General features: G+C 36.2%; 1 protein-coding gene across 6 annotated transcripts in view; it reads right to left on the bottom strand.

Annotated features, from left to right (window-relative positions):
- The window catches only part of dusp8a (dual specificity phosphatase 8a), a 65,239-nt gene that overhangs the window by 27,926 nt on the left and 10,003 nt on the right, over positions 1-27,310 (bottom strand). For all 6 annotated transcript variants that reach the window (XM_067435780.1, XM_067435785.1, XM_067435782.1 and 3 more), the window contains 2 exons: positions 20,523-20,872; positions 10,470-10,608 (listed from right to left, as the gene is read on the bottom strand). In XM_067435780.1, coding sequence (XP_067291881.1) covers positions 10,470-10,608; positions 20,523-20,753 — 370 coding nt within the window. In that variant the 5' untranslated portion in view covers positions 20,754-20,872. The remainder of the gene's footprint in view (positions 1-10,469; positions 10,609-20,522; positions 20,873-27,310) is intronic.

Below are 27,310 nucleotides of genomic sequence, written 5' to 3'. Positions count from 1 at the left end.
TCTGTTTACTTTCCGTGAACTTGTTTATGAAATATATCTCGCCTATTTATTCCTTATATATATTTTTTTATTGTGATAGTATACCAATAAAAGCAAACAGTTTACAGTTTTGAATGGTGTCTTACTCTTATCTACGACAATAAATGACCGAGTAATTTAAGTGGTTTCCTCTATTATAAGGAAACAATTCAAGGGATCATACAGGTGGCTCATGCATACACAGACACCCACACACAACATATCAGTTTTAGCCAAGGGCAAGGTTGCCAGGTCTTCAGAACAAAACCTCCACAGGTAAAAATCTCATTCTGGGGGTAAAATCTGCGTTTTTTTGGCGGGGTTACTCTGCTAAAATTTGCATTAGATAAATATCCCATTATTGGGGTCGCTTCAACCCGCGGACATGAAAAACAGCCCGCTTGCCAGCACATTAATACAATGTTAATGTAGCCCAGTTCCACAGGGAAACACTGGCTAAGGGCGTTGTGAGAACAGGCTAACAGTCTGAACAGTCTAAGCTAAACCCTGCAGTAAGGTAAAGGAAGTCACTATGTAACGTTCACAAACTAAATGATTAGACTCTTTGCAATATAGACTTGCATATTTTTCAACAAGTTTAAGGCAGACTAAATCTTTCACGTCATCCTCCATTTCCATTACTCCATAAACATGGCCAATTATGCTGGCTAGCTGCCAAATTTGCAAGCTAAACATATTAACTAACGATTTCTTTGCTATAATTCACCACTATGCCTATTGAACTTCCACAATTTGGTGAAATGACGGTGGTATCATTTTAGATATTTATTGTAGGTATTTATTTTTTGCAATGCAAGTCTAAGGTCCACTGACCAAGATTTCACAACAGTTGCAGGACAAACTTCTTTAAAGGGATAGTTCACCCCAAAATATAAATTAGCCAATTATTTACTCATCCTTGTGTATATGGCATTCTTCTTTCAGACAAACACAATCAGAGTGATATTTAAATGTTATATGTCTTGGCTCTTCCAATCTTTATAATGGCAGTGAATTGTTAGGTCATTTTTGAAGTCCATAAAAGTACATTTATCCATCATATAACTGCTCCACACAGCTCCGGTGGGTTAATAAATACCTTCTAAAGCGAAGTGGTGCATTTGTGTAAGAAAAATATCCATATTTAAAACTGTATAGACTAAAATAACTAGCGAAGCGTAACCATGACCCTTGAACCCTTGACACATGTATTGATGTCAGTTTGAATTGCTGTTTTTTTTTGTCAAAACAATTTTTTGTCAAAATTTTGTTGCAATATTGTCCTGTTTAACACTGTGAACCTGCTTTGAAACAATTGTCATTGTAAAAGCGCTATATAAATAAAGTTGATTGATTGATTGGTATGGTTCTGTTATGGTCAATAACTAGCATTGCAGCCTACCGTGGATAAGAGCAGGGCGAGTAGCAATAACCCCCCTTTGGGTAAACAGAAAAGAACCAACATGGATAAAAGCGTCTGCTAAATGCATAAATGTAAATGTAAATGTCTTGGCCAGGACAACACCCCTAAATGCATTGAAGCAACTGCCATGTGATTGGTTGATTACATAATTGCATTAATGAGAAATATAACAGGTGTCCCTAATAATCCTTTAGGTGAGTGTATATATGCGGTGATAGAAGTCGTATTCCTATAGGTAGACGTGATCAGCTGACGCGAGCTTGACTGACGTGACCTGCCAGAACTGACGCTATACGCTTGATTTTTGGGCGAACTAACTCATATAAAACCACTCAAAAATTGCCTTTTTTACATAAAGTGCTAACATTTTGTGAAATACATTTGAAATGGTATTATCAAGCATTAAAACCATCACTTGCTTTCTGTTGCATCAGTCTGCATGCATGTTTGAGGGAGTTTCACAGTTGGTTAGTGCATAAACAACACTCTCTTATCCAGATAGCATTTATAGTTAAGAAAACCGAGACTGCCTGAGACAGGAAGTGGTCATAAACTTCCTGTTCATTTAGAGTCTATCACTCACAATCATCGCTATTCCGATCATAACACCTTATCTAATCTGCTGATAAACCAAAAACAAGTAGCTCGGTTTCAAACCCTAGTGAGCAGCCTTTACTCTCTTCATATGTAGCTTCTTAAGCTGGCATCCTAACAGTATCATTATCAGTGACTGATCAGGACCGTCATTTACTCCCATTATAATGCTTGGATTAGCCAGTATATTTTTTTATATAACTCAGATTGTATTTGTCTGAAAGAAGAATGTCATATACACCTAGGATGACTTGAGGGTGAGTAAATCATGGGCTAATTAGAATTTTTGGGTGAACTATCCCTTCAAGCTATACTTTAGGATATGTGTACAGTGCTTGTGATGTAGATAGCATTGGCATTGTAAGGGCATCCTGTACACGCGCAGACATATCTTTTACTGCACCTACAATGTATGCTCAACTCGCACTTGCACATTTTTTCCACAAATAATTTTGTCTACGAGGTGGAGACACTGACCAGCCATGTTTCGCAGTCAAAAAAGAAAAGTAACAGATGGAACAAAAACAAACTACTGGAGACCCAACAAGAATAGATGCCACATAGACATGCAACTCTAGTTTAAACACAACACTCATAACTTCTGAAAAGAATTAGCACCATCAATGGAAAAGAATAAAACTTTCTATGAGGAGCACCTCTGTTCATGCACAATATCATATGGAGGACACTTTGAAATTTTTTGGTTATGCGTTTAGCTGTACAGGCGCACTAAGTGTTCGCATTAAAAAAGTATATTAATTGATTGAATTCATAAGAATCTTGATTAAGGCTCGCAGTTGAATCCAGTAGAATCTGACATGACCATGTTAATAAGTTGGTACCAACCTCTTAAAAACAATCCCCCCTCCACCAAACTTTACACTGCAGGCACAATGCAGTCAGGCTCCGTTCTCCTGGCAACTCCAAACCCAGACTCGTCCATCGGATTGCCAGACAGAGAAGCGTGATTGGTTACTCCAGAGAACATGTCTCCACTGCTCTAGAGTCCAGTGGCGGAGTGCTTTACACCACTGCATTTGATGCTTTGCATTGCATTTGGTAAAGTAAGGCTTGGATGCAGCTGCTCGGCCATGGAAACCCATTCCATGAAGCTCTTTACGCACTGTTCTTGAGCTAATCAGAAGGCCATGCGTTGTGTGGAGGTCTGTAGCTATTAACTCTGCAGAAAGTTAGCGACTTCTGCGCACTGTGCTCCTCAGCATGCCCTGACCCCGCTCTGTGATTTTACTTTTATTAGGAACACCTGTTCAATTTCTCATTAATGCAATTATCTAATCAACCAATCACATGGCAGTTGCTTCAATGCATTTAGGCAGTTGCTTCAATGCATTTCAATGCTCTAAACTGAATGTCGGAATGGGAAAGAGAGGTGATTTAAGCAATTTTGGGCGTGGCATGGTTGTTGGCATAGTCTGAGTATTTCACAATCTGCTCAATTACTGGGATTTTCACGCACAACCATTTCTAGGGTTTACAAAGAATGGTGTGAAAAGGGAAAAACATGCAACAGTCCTGGGGGCGAAAATGCCTTGTTGATGCTAGAGGTCAGAGGAGAATGGACACTGATTCAAGCTGATAGAAGAGCAACCTTGACTGAAATAACCACTCATTACAACCAAGGTATGCAGCAAAGCATTTGTGAAGCCACAACACGCACAACCTTGAGGGGGATGAGATACAACAGCAGAAGAACCCACCGGGTACCACTCATCTCCACAAAAAAATAGGAGAAAGAGGCTACAATTTGCACAAGCTCACCAAAATTGGACAGTTGAAGACTGGAAAAATGTTGCCTGGTCTGATAAGTCTCGATTTCTGTTTAGACATTCAGATGGTAGAGTCAGAATTTGGAGTAAACAGAATGAGAACATGGATCCATCATGCCTTGTTACCACTGTGTAGGCTGCTGGTGGTGGTGTAATGGTGTGGGGGATATATTCTTGGCACACTTTAGGCCCCTTAGTGCCGATTGAGCAACGTTCAAATGCCACGGCCTACCTGAAAATTGTTTCTGACCGTGTGCATCACCTTTATGACCACCATTTACCCATCCTCTGATGGCTACTTCCAGCAGGATAATGGACCATGTCACAAAGCTCAAATCATTTCAGATTGGTTTCTTGAACATGACAATGAGTTCACTGTACTAAAACGGCCCCCACAGTCACCAGATCTCAACCCAATAGAGCATCTTTGGGATGTGGTGGAACAGTAGCTTTGTGCCCTGGATGTGCATCCCACAAATCTCCAACAACTGCAAGATGCTATGGGCTAACATTTCTAAAGAATGCACCTTGTTGAATCAATGCCACGTAGAATATATATATATATATATATATATATATATATATATATATATACACACACACACATGCAGATGCTTCTACAAACATTTGTTAAAGAATGGGTCACTCTCAGAGCTCAGTGAATTCAAGCACGGTACCGTGCCACCTGTGCAATAAGTCCATTTGTGAAATATCCTCACTACTAAATATTCCACGGTCAACTGTTAGTGGTATTATAACAAAGTTATTTTCATTTTCACTACACACACAACCGTTCAAAGGTTATTTTTTTAAAGAAATACATTTTTATTTGTATAATTGATAAAAAGGGACCGTAAATTTTTATATTGTTAGAAAAGATTCCTAATTCTGTTCTTTTTACCTTTTTTTCCTGAAAAGAAGTATAGCAGGTTCCAAAACAAAATATTAATCAGCACAACAGTTTCAACATTGATAATAATAGAATATCAAATCATCCCATTAAGGATCATGTGACACTGAAGACTGGAGTAAGGATGCTAAATATACAGCTTTGCATCACAGGAATAAAATATATTTTAAAGCATATTAAAATAGAAAACCATTATTTTAAATTGTAATAATATTTCACAATATTACAGTTTTTCTGTATTTTTGATCAAATAAATGCAGGCTTAATGAGCATAAGATACTTCTTTAAAAAAAAAAAAAAAAATTTATATTTCCAAAGGACCCACTTTATATAAGGTTGGCTTAACTACCATGTGCTAACATTTTAAATAATAATTTGATACAGTGCACTTATTGTGTACATACAAGTTTTTACATTGTACTGACATTTTAAAAAATACCTGAATGTAATTACGTATGTAATTAATTTCTGTAGTTACATTTGTAATTACACAGTTGGCACTTCCCTTACATTTAACCTTACCCTTAAAATGACCCCCACCCCCACACCTGTCCCCAACTTTACATGTATCCCACCTCAATATCAGTAAAGGTGCTTTGCAATACAATTTGAACACAGTAAGTACATTTTACTTATTTTTTGATGCAAGTACATAGTACTTAAGGCCACCTAATATAAAGTGGGGCCAAATATTGTTTTGTATAGCGTGCATACAAAAATCTCACTGAATTAATGGCAAAAGGAATGTTTGGAAATGTAAACTGATATTTCTGACACACAAAAGCAAAATATAAATAATACACAAATTTTGTGGGTGAAAATACTGTGACTAAATGAAAACAAGTCGATAAAAATTCAGATCACATGAAACATATATATATATAGTCTGTATATTACTGCAAGTAGTGGACTGAGTACATCCAGAAACATTACATCATCTCCTCTAGAGCTGTCCTTTAATGTTTATCAAAGGCCGCCAAGAGCCATTTTGTCATTCATATTGTCTTAATATGGTCTTAATAAAATAAGTATGTCTTCTTTCCTGACTTAATGTACACAAATAACTATTTTCAGAGTCTGAAAATTAATTACATCATTAATTCTGAGAAACAGATCATATTTCACGTCTCCAACAGCAATATACTTGCAATATTTGCAGTGGTTGAGCAACAGTGGGTAGTTAATACGGATGCTTGCCTTAGCAAAGAACGCATATTTAAAAAATCAACGTTGTGCTGTCTCAGCTTCAGTGATGACCGTGTTACGTATCCATGTCATGTGTGACACTTCTAATTTAAGGTTGCAGAAGCTTACCCAAAAAAGTGACAGGCGCTTCAGCTCAAGCAGCCATATAATCAGAGATTTGCAGACGGGGTGAAATTTCTCCAAATCCTGACAAATAAATTAGAGCTTCTTTTCACTGCTGACATATTTGGATCAAGCAGCTTAGTAAGAAGCGAGAGAGAAAAAAACTACCTACTGTGAGGGTTTCTACAGACTCGTCACTTTGTGAGACAAACTTTGCTGTGACATTCGCTATTAACAAAAAATAATATTTATAGGTATTATTATTTTTATAGGTATTAAGTGTGCAAAGAAGAAAGTGAAAAAAATACTATTTTTGGATCAAAATCATGCCTTTAGCAGCTAGCAGCATCTTTGTGAATTATGACATCATCATTTGATTGACAGCAGGAGATTCCTGTCAGACCAGTGTGTAGCAACTGCCGAAACAGTCAGCATTACATCATTTACTCTTTTCCTTTGTTTGCAGACAAGGATGGGCTTTTGAGTAATTTTCCAAACTCCAACATGAAAATAAATAAATAGAAATAACAATTATGACATGTGAAAATGTGTTTTACTTTGTTTTATTATTATTATGGGTTTTATTGCTAACTTCAACACTGGTGACTGTAGGCCCTTTTTTTACCGTTCTAGGCACATGGTCTAAATTATATGGTGTAAGTGCCCTCAGGGCATGTCCGAATCCACTTTTGCTAGTTTAACGATGGGTAAAAGGGTCGGCACATCAGGTGCATGGCCTAAAAAGGTTGTACCTAGTCTCTTAATGAGTCATGGGTGTGTTTTAATAAACCAATCAGAGTTTCACCTCACATTCCCTTTAGAAGCCAGTTGTGCTTGTACCATGGTGGATTCGCTATTTATATGGCGGAAATTGCAAGCGGAAAAACTAAACGCTTCTCTAGCGAGGAAATTAATCTGCTCGTCCAATGACGCCAGCTTGCTTGTCATTACTGCAAATAGGTAGGCTAATTCTGAAACATGCAATGACTGTCCATTATGACATCTAGGCATTTTTATATTTATGTACACAATGATAATCTTTTACATTGAATCCTTTAATTTTTTATCTAAAAAAATGTTTGTGTACTGCTGCGCGACCCTGTGTGTGTAATAAGCTGAATGTATGTGCGTTGTGCACCCGCCTATAGACGCATTTTACAAACGTGCGTTCTAAATTACCCCAAAAAACAATTTACTATATATTGCTAATTATATAAACTATGAGGCTGTGAAAGTGAATAGATGAGTTTACCTGTCCGGCTGATGACAAGCTATGTAGTCCCATTTAGTCACTTGCTAGCAACTGCCTTTTACAACACACGTAACAGCATTTTTTTTTCATTTAATCACTAAGCTTCATCTATTTGATGGCGTAGAACAAAACGTGAAAATATCTTGAGCTTGTGTTCACCACAGGCCTCATTTCAGGAATTAAAAGGGATAGTTCACCCAAAAATGAAAATGTGATGTTTATCTGCTTACCCCCAGGGTATCCAAGATGTAGGTGTGTTTGTTTCTTCAATAGAACACAAATAAAGATTTTTAACTCCAACCGTTGCTCGTATAATGCATGTCAATGGGGTGTATTTCTATGAGAGTAGAAAACACATAGACATACGAATCGATATTAAACCCTGTGGCTCGTGGAGACACATTGATGTCTCAAGACATGAAACGATCAATTTCTGCAAGAAACAGAACAGTATGTGTTATTTTTTTACCTCATATCAGACAAATCTCCTCTAGTATTCCCAGCACCATTACTTCCGCCAGAAGAAGGTCAAAACCAGGCGTGATCATAAATATTTATTTACATAGATGTATCTTTCAACTGATCCGTGTCATCCGCACAGGCACTAATGAGGATTATATATTATATATTATATATATATATATATATATATATATATATATATATATATATATATATATATATATATATATATATATATATATATATATATATATATATATATATATTTGGGCTGGGCAAGTTAACGCGTTATTATTGCGTTAACGCATTAATTAATTAACGCCGACAATTATTTTTTCTCGCATTAAAGTAGTTATTTATTATTATATTGAAAGGCCGTTGCTCACTGCCTCTGAATACACATACAGACAAACCATTGGTCACAGGAGAATACAGTGCTGTCTGTAGCCTAAGCCAAGGGCTTGACATTCTTTGTCTGGGGTAAAACTGAGTTTTTTGTTGTTGTTAATATTTATTTACATTTACAGTTACATTTATGCATTTGGCAGACGCTTTTATCCAAAGCGACTTACATTGCATTTTAGGGTAAATTTTTTTTGTGTGATATTGTTAATAACACAAGTCGACTTTGCAATTGTGAATTGTGTAGCATGAATGGTGTAGCCAATAAACAAGTAGCCTAATTAATATTAAGTTACTTACATTTTAGATCCAAACAACCTTTTTTGTTTCATTTCACCCATGATTTCTTCAAAATAGTTCCAAAACGACACAAAGAAAGCAACACTCAGGGCGGTGTTTTGTTACTAAATGATTCAACATTTTGACTCAATGACTCACTTATGAAGACGATCACTTTCTGCCCCCTATTGGCGGTTATGTTTATGTTTTATTTAGAACATCAATCTTATAACATTATTTATTGCAGCTGTATTTTTTGCAGTTTAAATTATTTAATTTGATTGGTAACAGCCTATAGTGTTTTTAATATTATAACTGAATTTATTAATCAAATGTAAGAATTTAACATGAAAGATGATGCATACATTTAATAAGATTTTTAAAAAAAATTTTAAATTAATTTTAATTTATAAAATTAAATAACCCCCTGGGGTGAATATCACAAATATGCAGATTTAAGTAGGCCTATGTCAAAGCTGAGAGAACACTGATGAGAATATCTTGCAGAAACCGATCATTTATATCTTGCAGAAACCGACATCAATGTGTCTCCATGAGCCACAGGGTTTAATATGGATTCGTATGTCTATGTGTTTTTTACTCTCATAGAAAACACCCCACTGACATGCATAAATTCTTATTTTTTGTTTTACTGAAGAATCAAACACACCTACGTCTTGGATGCCCTGGGATTAAGCAGATAAACATCAACTTTTCATTTTTGGGTGAACTATCCCTTTAATCAAAAACCCATTAAAAAACATTGACTTCAGGGCGATGGAATAAGAACTGCTAAAATGCTAACTCAGGTTTACAAATTTTCCAGGTTGCATTGCATTAAATAAAGCATACAATTTGTAACAAAGTCTTAGCCTGTTTGTTGGAAACGGCGAGACTTAGAGTATATTCACACTTGTAGTTTGTTTCGATTGGTCTGTTTGGTCTGGACCAAAAAAAAAACAAAAAAAAAACTTTTAGTCCTGGTCCGCTTAGCCTTCACGCTAGCATTTTAACACTGAACCTAAAGATACCGAACCTAAAGGCACCAGGATATGTTTACAATCTGATTGATCGGCTTTTATTGTGCATCTATATATTTTGAGACAGAACTTACTAAACATACAAAACAATGCTGTGTGCTGGGCTTAATGCGCTTGTTATAATTGTGTAGCCTACATATGTTTTTTAAACATTCCTCATCTTGTGACCTAATGTCCTGTTTTTGGTTCGTTTACATGTATTTGGCCTGTGCTGTGTTCACATTTCTTTTGAACCGCACTGGAGTTCGTTTGTAAGCGGAGCGAGATCCATCTTTTTTAGTGGTCTTGGTCTGTTTGTTTGATCACACCAGGGTTTGAATGTCGTTCACACGTATTCAAAAGAACTGTGTTAACAGAGCAATCTCCCCAGGGTTCGTTTTAATTGAACCAAACATGCAATCTGTCTGCGGCCCAGGTCCACCTTTCAGAAGTATAGTTTATTGGTGTGAAAAATGCAAATGAAAACTCAAACCATGAAGAGTGTTTTCACTAGCCAACTACATTGTGCAACATGAGTACTCGTCCAGCCGAGTGTGCGCATTCCTTAAATGATGACATAACAAAAATGTCTGTCAGCACGCAACATAAATCATCAAGGCCTCTGATTCATTTGCACAGACAAAAAAAGCACTCAGACAAGACAGAGCCGAAAGGGAAATTAAAAAATAGAGAGAAAGAGAGAGAGAGAGAGAGAGAGAGAGAGAGAGAGAGAGAGAGAGAGAGAGAGAGAGAGAGAGAGAAGAGAGAGAGAGAGAGAGAGAGAGAGAGAGAGAGAGAGAGAGAGAGAGAGAGAGAGAGAGAGAGAGAGAGAGAGAAAAGTGTAAATGTGAGGGAATGACAGCATAGGGCAGGAGTGTGTTTGAGGATCTCTGATGTAAGAATCGCCATCTGCTGGTGTACACCAGAACCAGTCCCTGTCCCTGTCCCGCAGTTCAGACCTCAACTGCTAATCAGTTTCCTAGCTTAAGTATCAGGAAGTGTTGGTGTTCTGTACCTGTAAGCAGAGACACCCTGTGGAAGGTGCTGTCCAGCTTGCTCAGGAGGATGTGGACGAAGCTGTCTTTGGAAAGCTGACCGGCGTCCTTAGTGCTCTGATCGTACACCACCACCTCCTGTCTGCGGCCCAGGTCCACCTTGAGTGCACAAATACACAGGGACATATCAGTAAGAGAGGTCACAGATAGAATCTGCAATGCAAACAGGCAGCTGACTATTATCACAATATAGCAAGGCTGCTACGATGACATTTAGCAAATGTAACGTGCAAAAAAAGCTAAATATAATATGAATTTATATAATCAGATACAACAGTCATATATACCGTGAATATTGTGAAAATGATTGTTTACATTAGCATGTTTTAATAGTGTATTAATATATACACACATAAAATTAGACAAAGATGAATGATATATGTGTAATTAGAAAAGTAATAATATATTAGACAATATTAACTATGCACAATATATGATATTCATTATTTATTATATTTACAAGAATCTAAGAATTCTGAATATAAACTATAAATCAAAATATATTTAATATAAATACACACATACATGCATATAATATATATGAGGGTTAACTGAAACCATTAAAATATGTAAATTTAACTAAAGATTAAATAAAATTAAATTAAATATAATTATTAGTTGAAAAATGTAAAACTAAATGAAAATTAAAAATGTTGTCTTGGCAATAAACTCAAAATAACTTTAAGTTAAAGTACTAAAATTATTAACTGGGAATAAATCAAAACTGAAATAAAAATAAATTAAACCTAAATAGAAATATTTAAAACATTAAAAAAAAAAATGTATATTGATAAATTGATAATATATATGTGTGTATTTACATAAATATACTACTACGTTTTTATGCATATGTGTGTGTGTGTATTTATGTATGTAACTATGCATGTATGTATATATGTGTGAGTGTGGGTGTGGGTGATTAATTTATCAATATAAATTTTTAATATACATTTTTAGAATGCAATTATATATAAATGTTTGTTCATATGAGCGATATGCTATAAATATAAGTAATATACTATTAATATATCAAACAAATTTATGGTGAAATCAACACAAGGGGGAGACTGCATTTTGGCCAGACATGCATGTTTATTGTCCGAATAATCAATCTGTGTGATAAATCACTCAATCACTGTTCCATTAAAGTGCATTTTTAAGAAATGCCTCAGCTTTTTAATGTGCATTAATGCTGAACAGATAAACATGCAAGAATCAAGAGCAAAGGTTTGGTATGATCATGTTCTTGCTCCAAATTCAAATCTTTTGCAGAAAAACACGCATTTTGGAAAAAATAAAAGGGCTGGGAGGCTTTGGCACATGCACTACTACGTTACACCTGAATAGGAGTGCATGCACTTTGTGATGCGCTTATGTGTGTGCGTTCACGATGCAGCAGGGGCGCGAAGCTGTGTGTGGCTGCACGCGAGCCCGGCTGTCTCAATGTTGTCAGGCAGTTTTTAATCACATGACCATCAGCCAGAGCCGCTGCAGAATGACTCACTACAATACTGGAGCACTACTGGAGAAAACAGAAAGAGAGGAGGGGAGACAGAACGAGGGCAGTGACATAGGACTAAGAGGAGGAAAGATGGAGGAGCAGATAAAGGAGGGATGAGAAGAGGAAAGTCATGCAGGAAGCAAAAACACAGACAATATCGACAATTACTAGGGATGCATAGGTGTGTAGAAAAAACTGCATTGGTTATATTACCATTCCATTGTGATTACTAATAGTCAAAAAAATACTTTCTTTCTTTCTTTCTTTCCTCTATAGAATATTAACTTGCAATGAAGCTTTCAATCCCTCAAAAATATCATTGCTATTCACTGAAAATCAAGATTAAGTGAGTCAAGTCAGTTCACGCACTCCTTAAGTGAGTTTAAGAAAAAATGTGAGATTAGTGATGCACATTAATTTTTTCTACTGAGATAGAAATTTAAGTTTTCCTTTATCAGAAACCAATAATACAGTTCTGGTAATTAAAATCAGGTAACTGTTATGTTATGTGGTTCGTGGTGTTGTGTTCTCAAGTGATAACCAGTCAAAGTTCATCATCAATGAGCCACCTCTTGGTATTTCAGTAAAAAAAAAAACAATCCATCTTGCTACTCTAGCATAATTTTTGGTCACAATGAACTGTGTTCACACTGGTTACGTTTACCTGTTGTAGTTTATGTAACCAGTCTCACTCAACCTGCTCTGAGCGGGATTTGAACCGGGGGCTTCGGTAAGGAAAGCGAGAGAGCTAACAAGGACACTAAAGACCACAGCCTCTAGCATCAGTCACTAACATGACTCTTGAGGCCAGGGAAGTGTGGTTTAGACACAGGTCTTAATAGCCTACTCAACCATTAACCAGTTCTACTCAATTTGCTCCAAGCAGGATTCGAACCGGGGTCTCCGGCGTGGTAGGCAGCAATACTAACAAGACCGCTAGAGTCAATAGTCTCTAACGTGCTTCTTGAGGCCAGGGGAGTAAGGTTTACATGCACAGCTCTTACTAAACCTCACACCTATCCGGGTCACAACACTAAATTAAAACCGGTCCTACTTGACCTGCTCTGAGCGGGATTTGAAACGGGGTCTCTGGAGTAGGGCTTGCTAACAAGGATGCTTGTAGCCTCTAGTGTGCCTCTTGAGATCAGGGGAGTGAGGTTTACACACACAGCTCGTACTGGTCTATGTTACCCTCACCCCCCAAACTTCACTCCTATTCAGGTCACGTCACCAAATGTAAACAGTCCTACTCGATCTACTCTGAGCGGAACCGAAACAGGGTCTCTGGCGTGGGAGGTGGTCTCGCTAACAAGGGCGCTAAAGACCGCAGCCCCTAAGGTGCCTCTTGAGGCCAGGGGAGTGAGATTTACACACACAGATCTTACTGGCCTACGTTACACTAATCCCCCCATAAACCTCACTCCCATTCAGGTCACAACACGAAATGTAAATGGTCCTGCTCGACCCGCTCTGAGCAGGATTCGAACCGGGGTCTCTGACGTGGAAGGCAGGCACTAACAAGGACTTTAACACTAACTAGATGCTAAAGACCCCAGCTTCTGGAGTCATTCACTAGTGCGCCTCTTGAGGCCAAGCGAGTGAGGTTTACATGCACAGCTCTTACTGGCCGACGTTACACTCACCCATGATGTGTGCATGAAACAGATGCTGACAGAGTCAATACGCGCTGCAGGATAAGTGCTTATTGAACGTTAAACGTCATGGTTCTGGTCAATGATTTTATCACACCAAGAACGATAAATTATAAAGATAACTATAATGATTAATAGCACTCACACCAATGGACGATAACATTCTGTTTATTATAAGCAAGCACTGCAGTTATATCGTCTGCAGCTTTAAATGCTCAAGCTCTTTTAAAGGGATAGTTCATCCAAAAATGTAAAATTTGTCATTACTTACTCATTACTAAAGAAACTCATACAGGGTAAGGGTGAAAAAATTATGACAAAATGTTCATCTTTAAATAAAAGGTAAAATCCTACCTAACCTAGCCTTTATTATAAACAGCACTGACTAAATTTTAAAAGTTTACCACCTGTAGACTTCAGTTATATGATGTAGTCATATTTCCTTTTGTGCAAGTGAAAATTTGTTTTGGTCTTTACAGTAAAATATATTGATAATTTAATTCAAATCCATAGCACAACCAGTGAACTTTGCAAATATAGGGTGTACCTAAAAGCAAGAAGGTGAGAAGGTGTATTTAAACGAAAACGAAAGTCGGCCTCTGTGTACACTTACAACACCGTCAACTTGGCAGTGCGCCTAAAAGGTGACGTTACCTGCCGAAGGTGGGACTCGAGTGGAAGATTACCATGCATTCCCTGCCAGCCTAACTGAGAAAGTTAAATAACAGCACCTTGGTCCTGGTTTTAAAGGGCCTGGAATACGTTTACGTGTATCCTTCTTCATTTACCTTGACCGATTATGCAAGTGAAGCTTAGCTGTTAGATAAGGTATTAAACAGAGGCTATTGATTGACAGGATAGTGAGAAACTAGGCCTAAGCCTCCCTTCTCATCGCCCTGCCATTCTCCCACAGGCCCCTCCTGCTTCGGTACAAGGTGTTCCACCTTAATTGGATGAAAGCTAAATCCAGACGTGACATCATCACCTGGGGATTATGGTCTCTGAGAAGCATGGCCTCCCGTGAAGGCCTGCTGAAGCCTGGGTCACCTTTAGGGCAAACTTGAATGCTTCCACATTTACACATATGACTTCATTTTCAACGTTTTTTTTTGTTGTTGTTGTTGTTGTTGTTGTTGTTGTTGTTTTACTAATAATGTGTTGTACAGTTTTCTCTAAAATTATTAATTTATCTTATTTTATTTTGGAAAATAAATGTACTATATAATGTATTATATTTATTTATTGATTATTTGAGAAAAATACAATCTACAGTATAATATTTACTTTATGCATTTATTATTTTATGCAATATCTTGGATAAGAAGAAAAAAAACTTTATTGTTTTAAAAACAAAAAATCAACAATATATATATATATGGTAACGGTAGCAGTTTATTTTAGTCATCTTCTCCATGTACAAACTATGTACTTATTATAGTAATAAAAATAATTGATAACTAATTACACATATAATAATAATAATAATAATAATAATAATAATAATAATAATAATAATAATAATAATAATAATAATAATAATAATAATAATAATAATTGGACAATTAATTACACATATGACTTAGTAATAAAAAACAGTTGACAACAAAGTCCTTCTGGTCAACATCAAAATTATATATTATTCATTTAAAAAGTGATGTCCAGTTTTCTCTGAAATTAGGTTTTTTTATTTATTATTTTTACAAAATTGTATTTATTATTTTACAATATTTTTTATTTTGTGTAAAATTCTAATCATAAACATCTCGCAGGCAGACAGAGAAATATTTCACAGCTCATATTTTGCACTGGAAAAGTAAGATCACCTCAAGTGCAATGATATTCATTGTAGTGTGCTGCATATTTAAATATGAAATGGCATGTATAATGTATATATTTTAGACAATACATAAAATGTACTCTATTATGTATAATATACTGTTTATTATTTTAATTATTAATTACGTTGGATAACAACATAATACATTTATTATATACTGTATAATGTTTTTTTTATTATTAATTATTTGAGAAAATGTATATATAATGCATAGTATGATGTATAATATTATTTCTTATGTTATTGCGATATTTAACTTTTTTAAATATGGCAGCACTATTTTACAGTCCTCTTCCCCATGTACATACTATGTACTTATAACAATAACTAGGTAATAACAATGTACTAAACCTGAAATAACCCCCTAAACCTAAACTTAACCCATATAGTTACCTTATATTAACTAGTACTTTCTTAAGTAAAAACACTAAGTACACATAAGTGCACTTAAAATAAAGTGCAAAAAATATATTTATTCAGGTATTCCACACATACAGAAATTGGCACAATGCGAATAGTATACAGTATATATTGCATACTGAAGGAAAATTAAAACTATCATGGTAATATGCTATTCCAAACATAGCCATAGATGCCTCGAATATCCCATCAGCTAGTGCTATGGGGTTGTAATTAGGCACCCAATTATTACTAAACCGAGCAATAGAGCGGTTCAGTAATAGTTAGGTGTCACCCACAAATACGAGCATGTCAAATAGCTACATTTTCCAAGAGCCACAGGATGTTCCCAAGGTCACTGCTGAGATCTATAACACATTTAGATCGTTTGCATGCTGTGACATCAGCAGAATTTTAAAAATGGCACGTTCGATTACTATTAATATCACCTGTCGGGGCCTGTGTGGATACATATATCTCTTTAGACCACTGACCAGTGCCATTCGATTTTCATTGGGCTCGTTTGTTATAATTTAACTTGTTGACAAGTATGTCCTCTATCCTTTTACATGTTCTGTGGATGCATCAGGACACAGTCAACGATGTTGGAGTCAATTTTCACATGAAAATATGTGTAGGAAGCTACAGTACAGGAAGCTTCTTACTTCTTTTAGTGTGTTGTTGATGTGATTTGCACATATTTGAGCATACATATTGCTCAAGTCAAGTCACATACATATAACGTTTTATGATCGAGTCAAAGCAGGAAAATAACATTGTTAATGTGGTAAAATTAATCAATTCAGCAGTAAAGCAGCATTTCAGAAGTTTATATGTTGCATCCCAATTCGGCTACTGATACTACGTCCTAAAAGTATGTGCTCTTTTTGTGAAGAAAAAGTACATACTTTTAAGTGTGTAGCAAAAGAGTATGCAAGTTTTGGGACATACTACTTTGTCATCTTTAACGGACTCTGTTGTGCATCCCTTCAGTTTAGGTTTGTGAGGTCAGGCACTGATGTTGGACGAGAATGTCTGCCTCGCAGACCTTCTGCTCAAATTCAGAGATTCTGTCTCTGCTCAAATTCATCCCAAAAGTGTTCCATCAGGTTGAGGTCAGTACTCTGTGCATGCCAGTCAAGTTCCTCCAGACCAGACTCGCTCATCCATGTATTTATGGGCCTCGTTTGAGCACTGGTGTACAGTCATGTTGGAACAGGAAGGAGCCATCCCCAAACTATCCCCACAAAGCATGCAATTGTCCAAAATGTCTTGGTATGCTGAAGCATTAAGAGCCGACCACTGAAAAACAACCCCACCGCATAAACCCCCCTCCACCAAACTTTACACTTGGCACAATGCAGTCAGGCAAGAACCGTTATCATGGTAACTGCCGAATCCAGACTCGTCAGACAGAAAAGCGTGATTGGTCGCTCCAGAGAACATGTCTCCACTGCTCTAGAGTCCAGTGGCGACGAGCTTTACCCCACTGCATCGGACGCTTTGCATTTCACTTGGTGATGTAAGGCCTTGATGCAGCTGCTCGGCCATGGAAACCTATTCCATGAAGCTCTCTATGCACTGTTTTTGAGCTAATCAGAACGCCACACAAAGTTTGGAGGTCTGTAGCTATTGACTGTGCAGAAAGTTGGCGACTTCTGCGCACTGTGCTCCTCAGCATTTCACTTTCACGAATGGACTTTCGAATGAAATTCAAACATCACAAATGTTTGTATTTGCTGAGCTCCTGAGAATGAGCTCCCATTCTTTCACAAATGTTTGTAGAAGCAGACCTTGTGCTTGATTTTATACACCTGTGGCCATGGAAGTGATTGGAACACCTGAATTCAATGATTTGGAGGGGTGTCCCAATATGTTTGGCAATATAGTGTAGCAACACACTGCCAACAATTCGCATCAGCCTGGCAGTGAGTTTTGCATGTAAAATCATTATTGATGTTTTTGTTAGAAAATAGAAACATGAGTGAAATTTTGAAAAGGTGTATGTTTTATAAAGAGTGTAAAATAAAGGCCTGGATAATCGCCTTGATTTCTTGAGCCATTGTTCAATCTGTACATCCTTCAGATCTGCCTATTCGGCTGTCTTCGCTCTGGGCGACTACATAGCCATCTGTCAGTACCAGCTCAATGGAACATTCAGCAGCACAGATTACCATAAGCCAAGACTGTTCCTGGCTGCAAAGGAAGACCTGCTTCTGTACCATTGCACTCTATCTACTGCACTTAACACTGACCCATTTACAATGCAGGCCATGCAATTGGTGCATATGGTGCCTTCCGCTGATGTAATCTGAAATGGGCTGAACACAGAGCCATGGGGGACCTCAGGCATTATCTCAGTGTGGATGTGTGCTACCCATCCATTAATACCCTCTTTCACTTCCTTCCTTTATTCGCACTCACAATGGACCACACTGGTGGCCTTTGGTTGCGGTGATGTCGTTACTTTCAGCTCACACATTGATGCCACAACTTCTGGCAATGGCAGCTGTCCAAAGCAGTGGGGGGGGTAAGGGTTTTGTCTGGATCCTGCGCTAGTCGCGTAGACGATTTGCACGTGCTTAGCTAGCGCTCTGTCAGTGGCCACACTAAAGATTATGATGTCATGCTCATCCAATAACAAAGAGTTTCCTGAATTCGCCCCCATCCCACCTCCCCCCACTTACACCCAGATAGCTCCAGCTTTATCCAGGACTTGCATTAATCACAAGTGTTATCCTCTTTACTGAGGGAGATAATAAAAGCCACACAGCCTCTAGGCTCGGCAGTGGAAAGAAATGGGGAGTGCCGCGAAAGAGTGACCCAAGAAAACAGTGCCACTCTGTTAAATTCAGATGGAACTGGTTTTGGCCAGCAGATCCAAATCAAAATGCCTTTTTTGGAAACAAATAGCACACAAAGACCCAGAGCTGACATACTCAGCGACAACACCATACTAAAACATATGAAACATATTGGAAGAAGTACATATCGAAGAATATTTGAAGAATAATCTAATAATAATAATCTAAATAATCTATATAAATTATTTAGCCAAATTCTTAGAAACAGACCATGTGCATTCATGTTGGTTTCATATGGTTATGACGAAACCAAATGTTTACATTTAATTACTCAAAAAATGTCATGGTGTAACCATAAAGTAAAAAATAACTAAATATTTACTAACACCTTGAAATCTTATTTTCAAGCATTTTTAAATATACAGAATTTTTCAAGGCATATTTTTTTTCTGTATGATTCTTTGTTCAAATATAGTTGTTGTTACTTTTTGAAGAAATAACAATAGAAGATTATGCCATGCTAATTAATATGGGTTTCTTTTTATGAATTTCATTTTTTAATAAAGCTTTTTTCCTTCATTATTATATCAGTACATTTGTATCGCCCTTAAATGTTTCTCTTTATGCTACCCAAATCCATGATCCATGATCCATCCATCCATCCATCCATCCATCCATCCATCCATCCATCCATCCATCCATCCATCCATCCATCCATCCATCCATCCATCCATCCATCAAAAAACTTGCTTCTTTTACAGTAATTGCAGGATGCTGGAGTCTATCCCTGCATCTTGAGCCTCAGGCAGGGAACACGCTGGACATTCACACTCTCAATTGTGTAAATTAATAGATGAGACGCAAAAAAATGCAACTAAAAACCAAGTTGAAATGGGTAACAAAGAGCTTGCAAACATTCTTATTGCAAGCCAAACCGGAAAAGCACAAGACTGCATGCATGACAGGTTGTTCACTCATTCGTGAACCTTAATATGAGGAAATGACAATCAAAAAGGCAAGCTGCGTCTATGCCCTCAAAAACAGGGCGTTGTGTCATGGTGGGTTTGAGACCATCAGTGTTTATCATTGGTGTGACTTAAAATTGTACTGTATTCCCTATGCGGCGCAATTTTTTCGGGAAGCAAGGTACGCAATAAAAGCAGATCAGTTTTCGCCATTGACCTCATCAGTAATGGCATGGAGTTTTACGTGACATCTGTCGGTGGTTGGATTTCCCCCTCTGAGTTTTGTCAGTTTCACAGAGTGCCTAAAAATATAAAGACTTGGCATGCCAGTCGGGCGGGAGGGAAAAATGATGTCATATTCAATGTAGAAGTCATGGAAAACTCAAGTCTCCAATTTCAGAGCCTCTGATAACTAATAAACCTACAGTGATCCTCCAAATTTAGGAATGAGCAATCTGGGAAGAACAAGGGTAGCTGCGTGTCAAACATCAAGACCCCCGGTTTGTGTTGTCTCAAAGATTTAGTTTGACTTCAAACTGAACGTTGACTACTACACCTAATTACAAAATCATTTTACATAAGGAAGTGTCAAATACTATACACGCATATGAATTTGACTGCAGATGTTGCAAGTTGGCGCCAAAAGCAGGGACTCTTTAATGGGTGTTCACAAGTAAATATTAGTTCATTATAATATTTTGAAGCGACAACACGAACAGCATTGTAAACCGAACCCTTCAAAGGCTTGCAGCTGTCCACGTACACACAACAACCTCCTTTGGATGCCACTGATAGTTCCCCAATTTTTCGATTAAGTAAACTACCCACACATTCTCTCAAACACACACTCGATACCTTGACCTTTCCGTTGGGTTGCAGGAGCTCGGTAACTGACACCTTGTCCTGCTGAAGCCTCCTCTTGACCAGTTTGGAACAGCAGACGTTAACGGCACCGTGCACATGCGAGGCGTTGTACTCCGAGAAAGTCCGACTGTCGATGACCAGCAATCGCCCGGCTCCGCGCTGGAGCAGGCCCGCCAGGCGCTTGATATCCATGACGCTGCGACGGCTCTTCTCCCCCGCCATGGAGGTACCCCTCTCTGGATGAAGGTGGCTCACAACGACAACCAAGGCAGAGGCTGTGGATCAGTGATAGTAAAATCACTGACACAGGTCACAAAGAGACATCAAGGTGCGCATGGTGTCTGCGGAAAGACAAAAACAATAGAGTTTTTTTTAGCATTTTTATTTCAGACAGCACATCGCCAACAATCATAAATGGGTAGGGTGCATCTCGTTTAGTCTTTTCATAATACAGTTAGGATTGTTGTTCTTGTAATGAAAAACTACACAGGACAAAATTAAAGACTGAATGGTGAATGTAAATAAAATGCATCACAAACATCTTTAGACCCCAAGAATGTGCAATAAAATTATTCTCTGCGAAATTATTAAATTACTATTTTAACTATTATACCACTTTATCTTATAGTGTCCTTGTTATTACATGTACTTACTAAAGTAACAACAGTAAATTATGCATAATTGCATGTATGCAACTAACCACAAACCTACCTTTTAGTATGTAAACAGTATGTTGTTAATTAACCTTACTCAATAAGTAAATGTATAATTAAACTGTAATAAGGACACCTTAAAATAACCAAAAGTGCTTCACTGAAAATGAATTAATGTGTAATTCATTCATTCAAAGTCATGTGGTACAACCAACATGCAATATAAAACATAAAGGGAATATAAATATAAAATTATATCATTAATAAGTCTTTTATGCAATTTGGTGCTATTCCCCCAAAACAATGACATCTATTAATGAATAATGTGTGATTTGTAATTTTTATAACTTTTTAGCTTATGGAATATTTAAAAACTTAAAGCTACACTGTAACTTTTTTAGTTTATTCTTAGCTACTTTGAATTAGTAGCGTCTGCGCTCTGTGCTCAAAAACCACCAGCCGGTCATGTCCCTTTACAGTAGTGAATGACACATTTCTATTGACAAAACGCATATGGAAGTGAATAGCCAGCAGTCTGAATAAGAACACATCCAGATTAATGGCAGAGACGTTTAAAGATAACTTTATCGCTTCCTTGGGTATTAAGGTGTGCTACCGCCACAGCAGTGCAAAAACACAAGCTGAGTCTGCACGATGATACAGCGCACTTGCAATTCATTGGCCAGGCATTCACGTCTGCATTTGCGTATGTTTCTGGAATTAATGACACTAATGAAACGGGAACCACCTGCGTTAGGGCAAACTAAGCTCTGGGAGTATGAAAGCCAGCTGCAGCCCAAGCAACATCTGCTGTCACACTACAACCTTCAATAAATGCATCAAGTGCCCCCTCTCATCGACAGTGATCACCAATTCTTAGCTGTCCGACAGATGCACATATAGACCCAAATTCTAAAAAAGCATGAAATAGAGAATTACTAAAAAAGTATTGTAAACACATTTAATAATATATTTTTTATCATAGCCAAAATGCCATTGTCAATACTGTTTATTTACCTTTTTAATGTCATGTTAGCATAAAAGACTATATTCATGGCAAAAATATATAATACTAAAAAAAATACAGTATAGTTACATTCTTAAAGTGACTAAAAACTATGTACAATTCTTCAGTTTACATTATAAACCCAAATATGTTGTAGGTAAAAAAATATAGGTAATCAGTTACATTTTAAGATAAGAAGTTCAAAGTTTAAGTAAGCAGATTTCAAATTTCAATTTGTACTTTTGGACATTTGAATTGCTCTTAAACTTAACAATTTTGAGTAACTTAATATTTGTAGTAGTGGAAATGTAACTAGCTAATTCAACAAATGCTAAAATGTTATAGCACTTGCTGAAAGAGAACAGCAATATAATCCATTTAACATATATCTGTTCTCAAAACAAGCTCATGCTCCACTCGTCACCATGATGGTAAACCCCACAAAAAAAGCATAACAGACACTTTTCCAAAATTAATACAGCAAAACATTAAAACACTACTAAATCTCCCATTTAACATTAAACTTGCACAAAAAACTTAATTTGAGCAATTACTCTCCCTTTCAAGTGCCATGGCAAAGCATGCTGGCAAATAGGAATTATTAGTAAATTAAAGTTTGTCTAAATTAAAAGAAACAAGTTCATAGAACTCAAAATAAACTCAACTCAATAAAACAATTCAATTACTTAACATGTGTCAGTTTTGGGAACTCAAATGAAAAAAGGTTTGGTTACACTTTATTTTAAGGTGTCATTGTTACCATGCAATTAAATATTTAGGTACTGAGTAATAATAATGAACTACATGTACTTACTATAGGATTAGGGTAGGATTAGGGTTTGATACCATTTATTCATTCCTTTGTAAATCTTATATTTTAGTTTGTGACTATAATGTTCCAAATAAAAATAATGTGATAAATATCCTTACATTTGTAAATATTCAATTCACTGTATTATACAAACACAGTAATTACAACATTATATTACATTTACAACGATATATTTAAATGTATCCAAAAATAAAAGTTTGTGTTTACATAATATATGTGTGTACGGTGTATAATTATTATGTGTATAGAAATACACACAAGCATGTATATATTATATATAAAAGAAAAAAATTGTATATTTATATATAACATTTTTATATATACATACATACATACACACACACACACACTATATATATATATATATATATATATATATATATATATATATATATATATATATATATATATATATATATATATATATATATATATATATATATATATATATATATATATATATATATATATATATATAAACATATATATATAAACATTTATATATAAACATTTATATCTAAGTTACCAAGTTTGTTTTACTGTGTGTATTATATGTCAAAATATTGCATTTTCTGTAAAATCTGATTACCAACAAACTAATGTGGCCATAATGAAGTTGTAGGCTTCCTTGCACAGTATTAATAAGTATTTTATGAATAGCAATACTGATTCTAACTCAGCAGATCTTTATCGGAAATATGCGATACATTACATCCTAACCCTGTTTATATTACAGCCAGAGGATGTGATGCTAGGAAACTGAACCAATGTAGATTATGTAACAAGACTGGAAAAATGTTCCATTTATAGCTACGGCTGCAAGGATCATATATATAGTCTTTACAATAATCCTGTTATTGCAGAGGTACATTAAACCTAAATATTCCACTTGGCAGACTGAAAAGAGCTTTATATGTTCAACGTACGTGCATCTGTGTTGGAGGAAGGCATCTGTGAGGGAGGGCGAGGAATTGTTTATGACTGTGTATGAGTGGGGAGATGTGTTGATCAGGCCTGAAAGAGCAGGAACCGCTTAAGTATGCAATGACCTTCTGAATGCTTCAATCTCCAAACCGCTCACTGCTTTACATTATGCAGAGCAACAGACTAAATCGTGCGCCAGTTGAGAATGAAGGAAATATTTGTTTTCAGCAGCAACACTGCAGTGGGTTCATTTAATCTTTTGAATAGAAAGCCATAACTTTCTTGAAGTAAAACATACATTAGCTGAGGAAAATGGCTGTGTTCGCAAACCATACAGTACAACACTTTACCTTGGTTACCATAGATACTATTATGCAACCGTTTCATACTAAAAGGTTTTTTTGACCCAAATATCATGTAATTTATTCACCCTCATTTTATTAGCTAGGTTTCTATCCATCTATTTTTCTGTGAATTTTGGGATATCGCATAACATTTGCTGGATGGAAATGCCAAGATGCGCATAAATTGTAAAAAAAAATACAAATAAAAAATGTATGTGCTCAAACGAGGTAGATCATTTGATAACACATTGTTTTAAGGTGGTGTAGTTAATACTGGGTGATTCGACAGCGTGTTCCAGTTCCTGCCAATATCCACCAACTTTGCACAGACATTGAAAAGGAGTGGACCAACATTCCACAGGCCACAATCAACAACCTGATCAACTCTATGCAAAGGAAATGTGTTGCATTGTGTGAAGTAAATTATGATCACACCAGATACTGACTGGTTTTCGGAACCCTCCAGACCCCCCAATGCAGTAAAATTGCACATTTTAGAGTGGCCTTTTATTGTTGGCCAGCCTACGGCACACTTGTGCAATAATCATGCTGTCTAATCAGCATCTTGATATGCCACACCTGTGAGGTGGATGGATTATCTCGGCAAAAGAGAAGTGCTCACTAACACAGATTTAGACAAATTTGTGAACAATATTTGAAATAAATAGGCTTTTTGTGTATAGAAAAAAGTCTTAGATCTTAGAGTTCAGCTCAAGAAAAATGGGGGCAAAAACAAAAGTGTTGTGTTTATAATTTTGTTCAGTGAAAATTGCAAGATTAAAATGTCAAGATGCACATAAATACTTTTTTTTTTAAATATGGATAAAAACATATGCGCTCAATCAAGCTATAAGAAGTCCTAAATAGTCATTTTCCTAATTCTACAACATTAAATTGTTTCAAAATAACTTTTATCTTGTGTAAAATGTGTCCATAGCCCTTGCGTCAATTCTGTGCCATACTTTGACTTTCTTACTGTAACAGATACATGCAATTTCTTACAACTATGTAAGATACAGGCAATTATGTCATTTTCCCTTACTGATAAGATCTGAAGCACTGAAAGGTATGTGTGCTCTCTCTGAGGAAATAATTACTATTTATTCTGAAAAATGTCAAAACTGTTACCACAACAACAAAAAGAAAGCAGAATGTGTCACTGATCACACAGTGGCTTGTTAAAAAGACTTTTAAGTCATGATTTCATTGGTGCCATGGGCTCTTAGCATTTATGCTAGCAAGTGGAATTTTTGGCTAAAATTGTAAATCCTGTTCCTGTCAAACTGTCACCAGTGATATTTCTACACATTGCCTAATTTGTCTGTAACAGAGTTGACAAGCAATACTAGAAAGAAATTACTTAGAAAGTAACTTGTGTTTGGCAAGCACTGAATTATTAAAATTAAGTATGTTTTCAATATTATACTGGAATTTAATGTTAGTGAACAGTTTTTTTCTTAACTTTTTAAAATGCAAAATGTATCTCTAATTATAGAATCACTATACTACATGTACTTACTATAGTAATTTAGTAACAGTAAATTATGCAAAATTACAAGTAACTAATCCTAAATTAAACCTTAACCTTACCGTAACTCTATAATAAGTACATGAAGTTAATTAATATTGCTCAGTACTGAATGTAACAATTCAGTACTGAATGTAACTAAAATGTAACTATGTCACCTTAAAATAAAGTGTGAGATGGATGAATTATCTCGGCAAAGGGGAAGTGCTCACTAGCACAGATATGTGAACAATATTTGAGATAAAAAAGCAAAAACATACAAATATCATAGTAGATGATCAAAGTTCAACATAATATATTCTTAAACAAAATTGCTCATGTGAGTCGTATTCCTCCCAAGCCTACTCTATGCAACACCCATCATAAAAAAACATGGTGTTGGCTGTCACCCTCCTCCACTGACTTACTAATGGGAGGTTAACCGCACCAAAAGTGAAAGTGGAACGAGGTAACCTTTCTCCTCCAACCGGACAAACATGTCACTCTATGACAAATTCTGCTGCTTTAGAATTGGCGCCTTTGGCAGACCAAAGACTTGCATATATCCAGTTTCCTTGAAAAACACATTTGCACTGAACGCAACAGATCATTGTGCATTACCACAGGTTAGTGAGCAACAAGGCAAAGATACACAGAACAAAGACAACCAAGGCCATGGTTAAAGTTAAGCAGATGATCAGGATAAGCTCTCCTCTAACAGCCAAGTGGCAGACTGTAAGCAAGGTTATTAACGTTTTGGAAAAGTAACTAGCTTTGTATTTTTATTAGTTTTAAGTAGTTTTAATGGTTAAAACATAGTATTTACTTGTGTCTTTTGGAAATAATGTGTTGAAACACAATGAAACATTTCTTGGAATATTATTTCTCTGAAGAAAATCATGTTGGTTTGGAACAATATTGGGGTTGAATAAATGATGACATAATTGCCATTTTTGGGGTGAATTATCTCCTTGATAATCATAATCTATTCTGTTGTTTTACATGATGATCAGAATAGGGATGCATAATATATAGGCCACCATATCGGTACAAGCGATATATGTATATATCGATATATTCATTTTTAATGTTATCGTTATTGGCCCGATAAGAAAATTTGGTCAAATATCTTAAAGCCGATAAATAATGGATTATTTTCTTCAGATGAGACACTTCAGATGCGCACTGACCACCATGATGGTTTTGAATAGCTTGAAATATGATTGAAATCACTTAAACGGAAAATACAGTTAAGTGCAACATATAAAATGACACACATACAATACAATAAAATACTCAATTAAAATGAGAACATCATCGTAATTGTCTGCTTGGAACATGCCTTTTTTTTAACAGGTTCTCAAAAATTATATAAAAATCTGAATTTAGACTTATCAGCCAATATATAGGTTATCTGCTTTAAACAATTATCAGGCTTTCGGTATTGGCCAAGATTTTCATATCAGTACTATTCCCTAGTTCAGACAGTCCTTCTTGTCTTTTTATTTCTTTT

This window comes from Pseudorasbora parva, chromosome 25, assembly GCF_024679245.1.
Source record: "Pseudorasbora parva isolate DD20220531a chromosome 25, ASM2467924v1, whole genome shotgun sequence".
NCBI lineage: Eukaryota > Metazoa > Chordata > Actinopteri > Cypriniformes > Gobionidae > Pseudorasbora > Pseudorasbora parva.
Note: the sequence above shows the minus strand (reverse complement) of the source record. Positions and strands in the feature narration are given on the sequence as shown.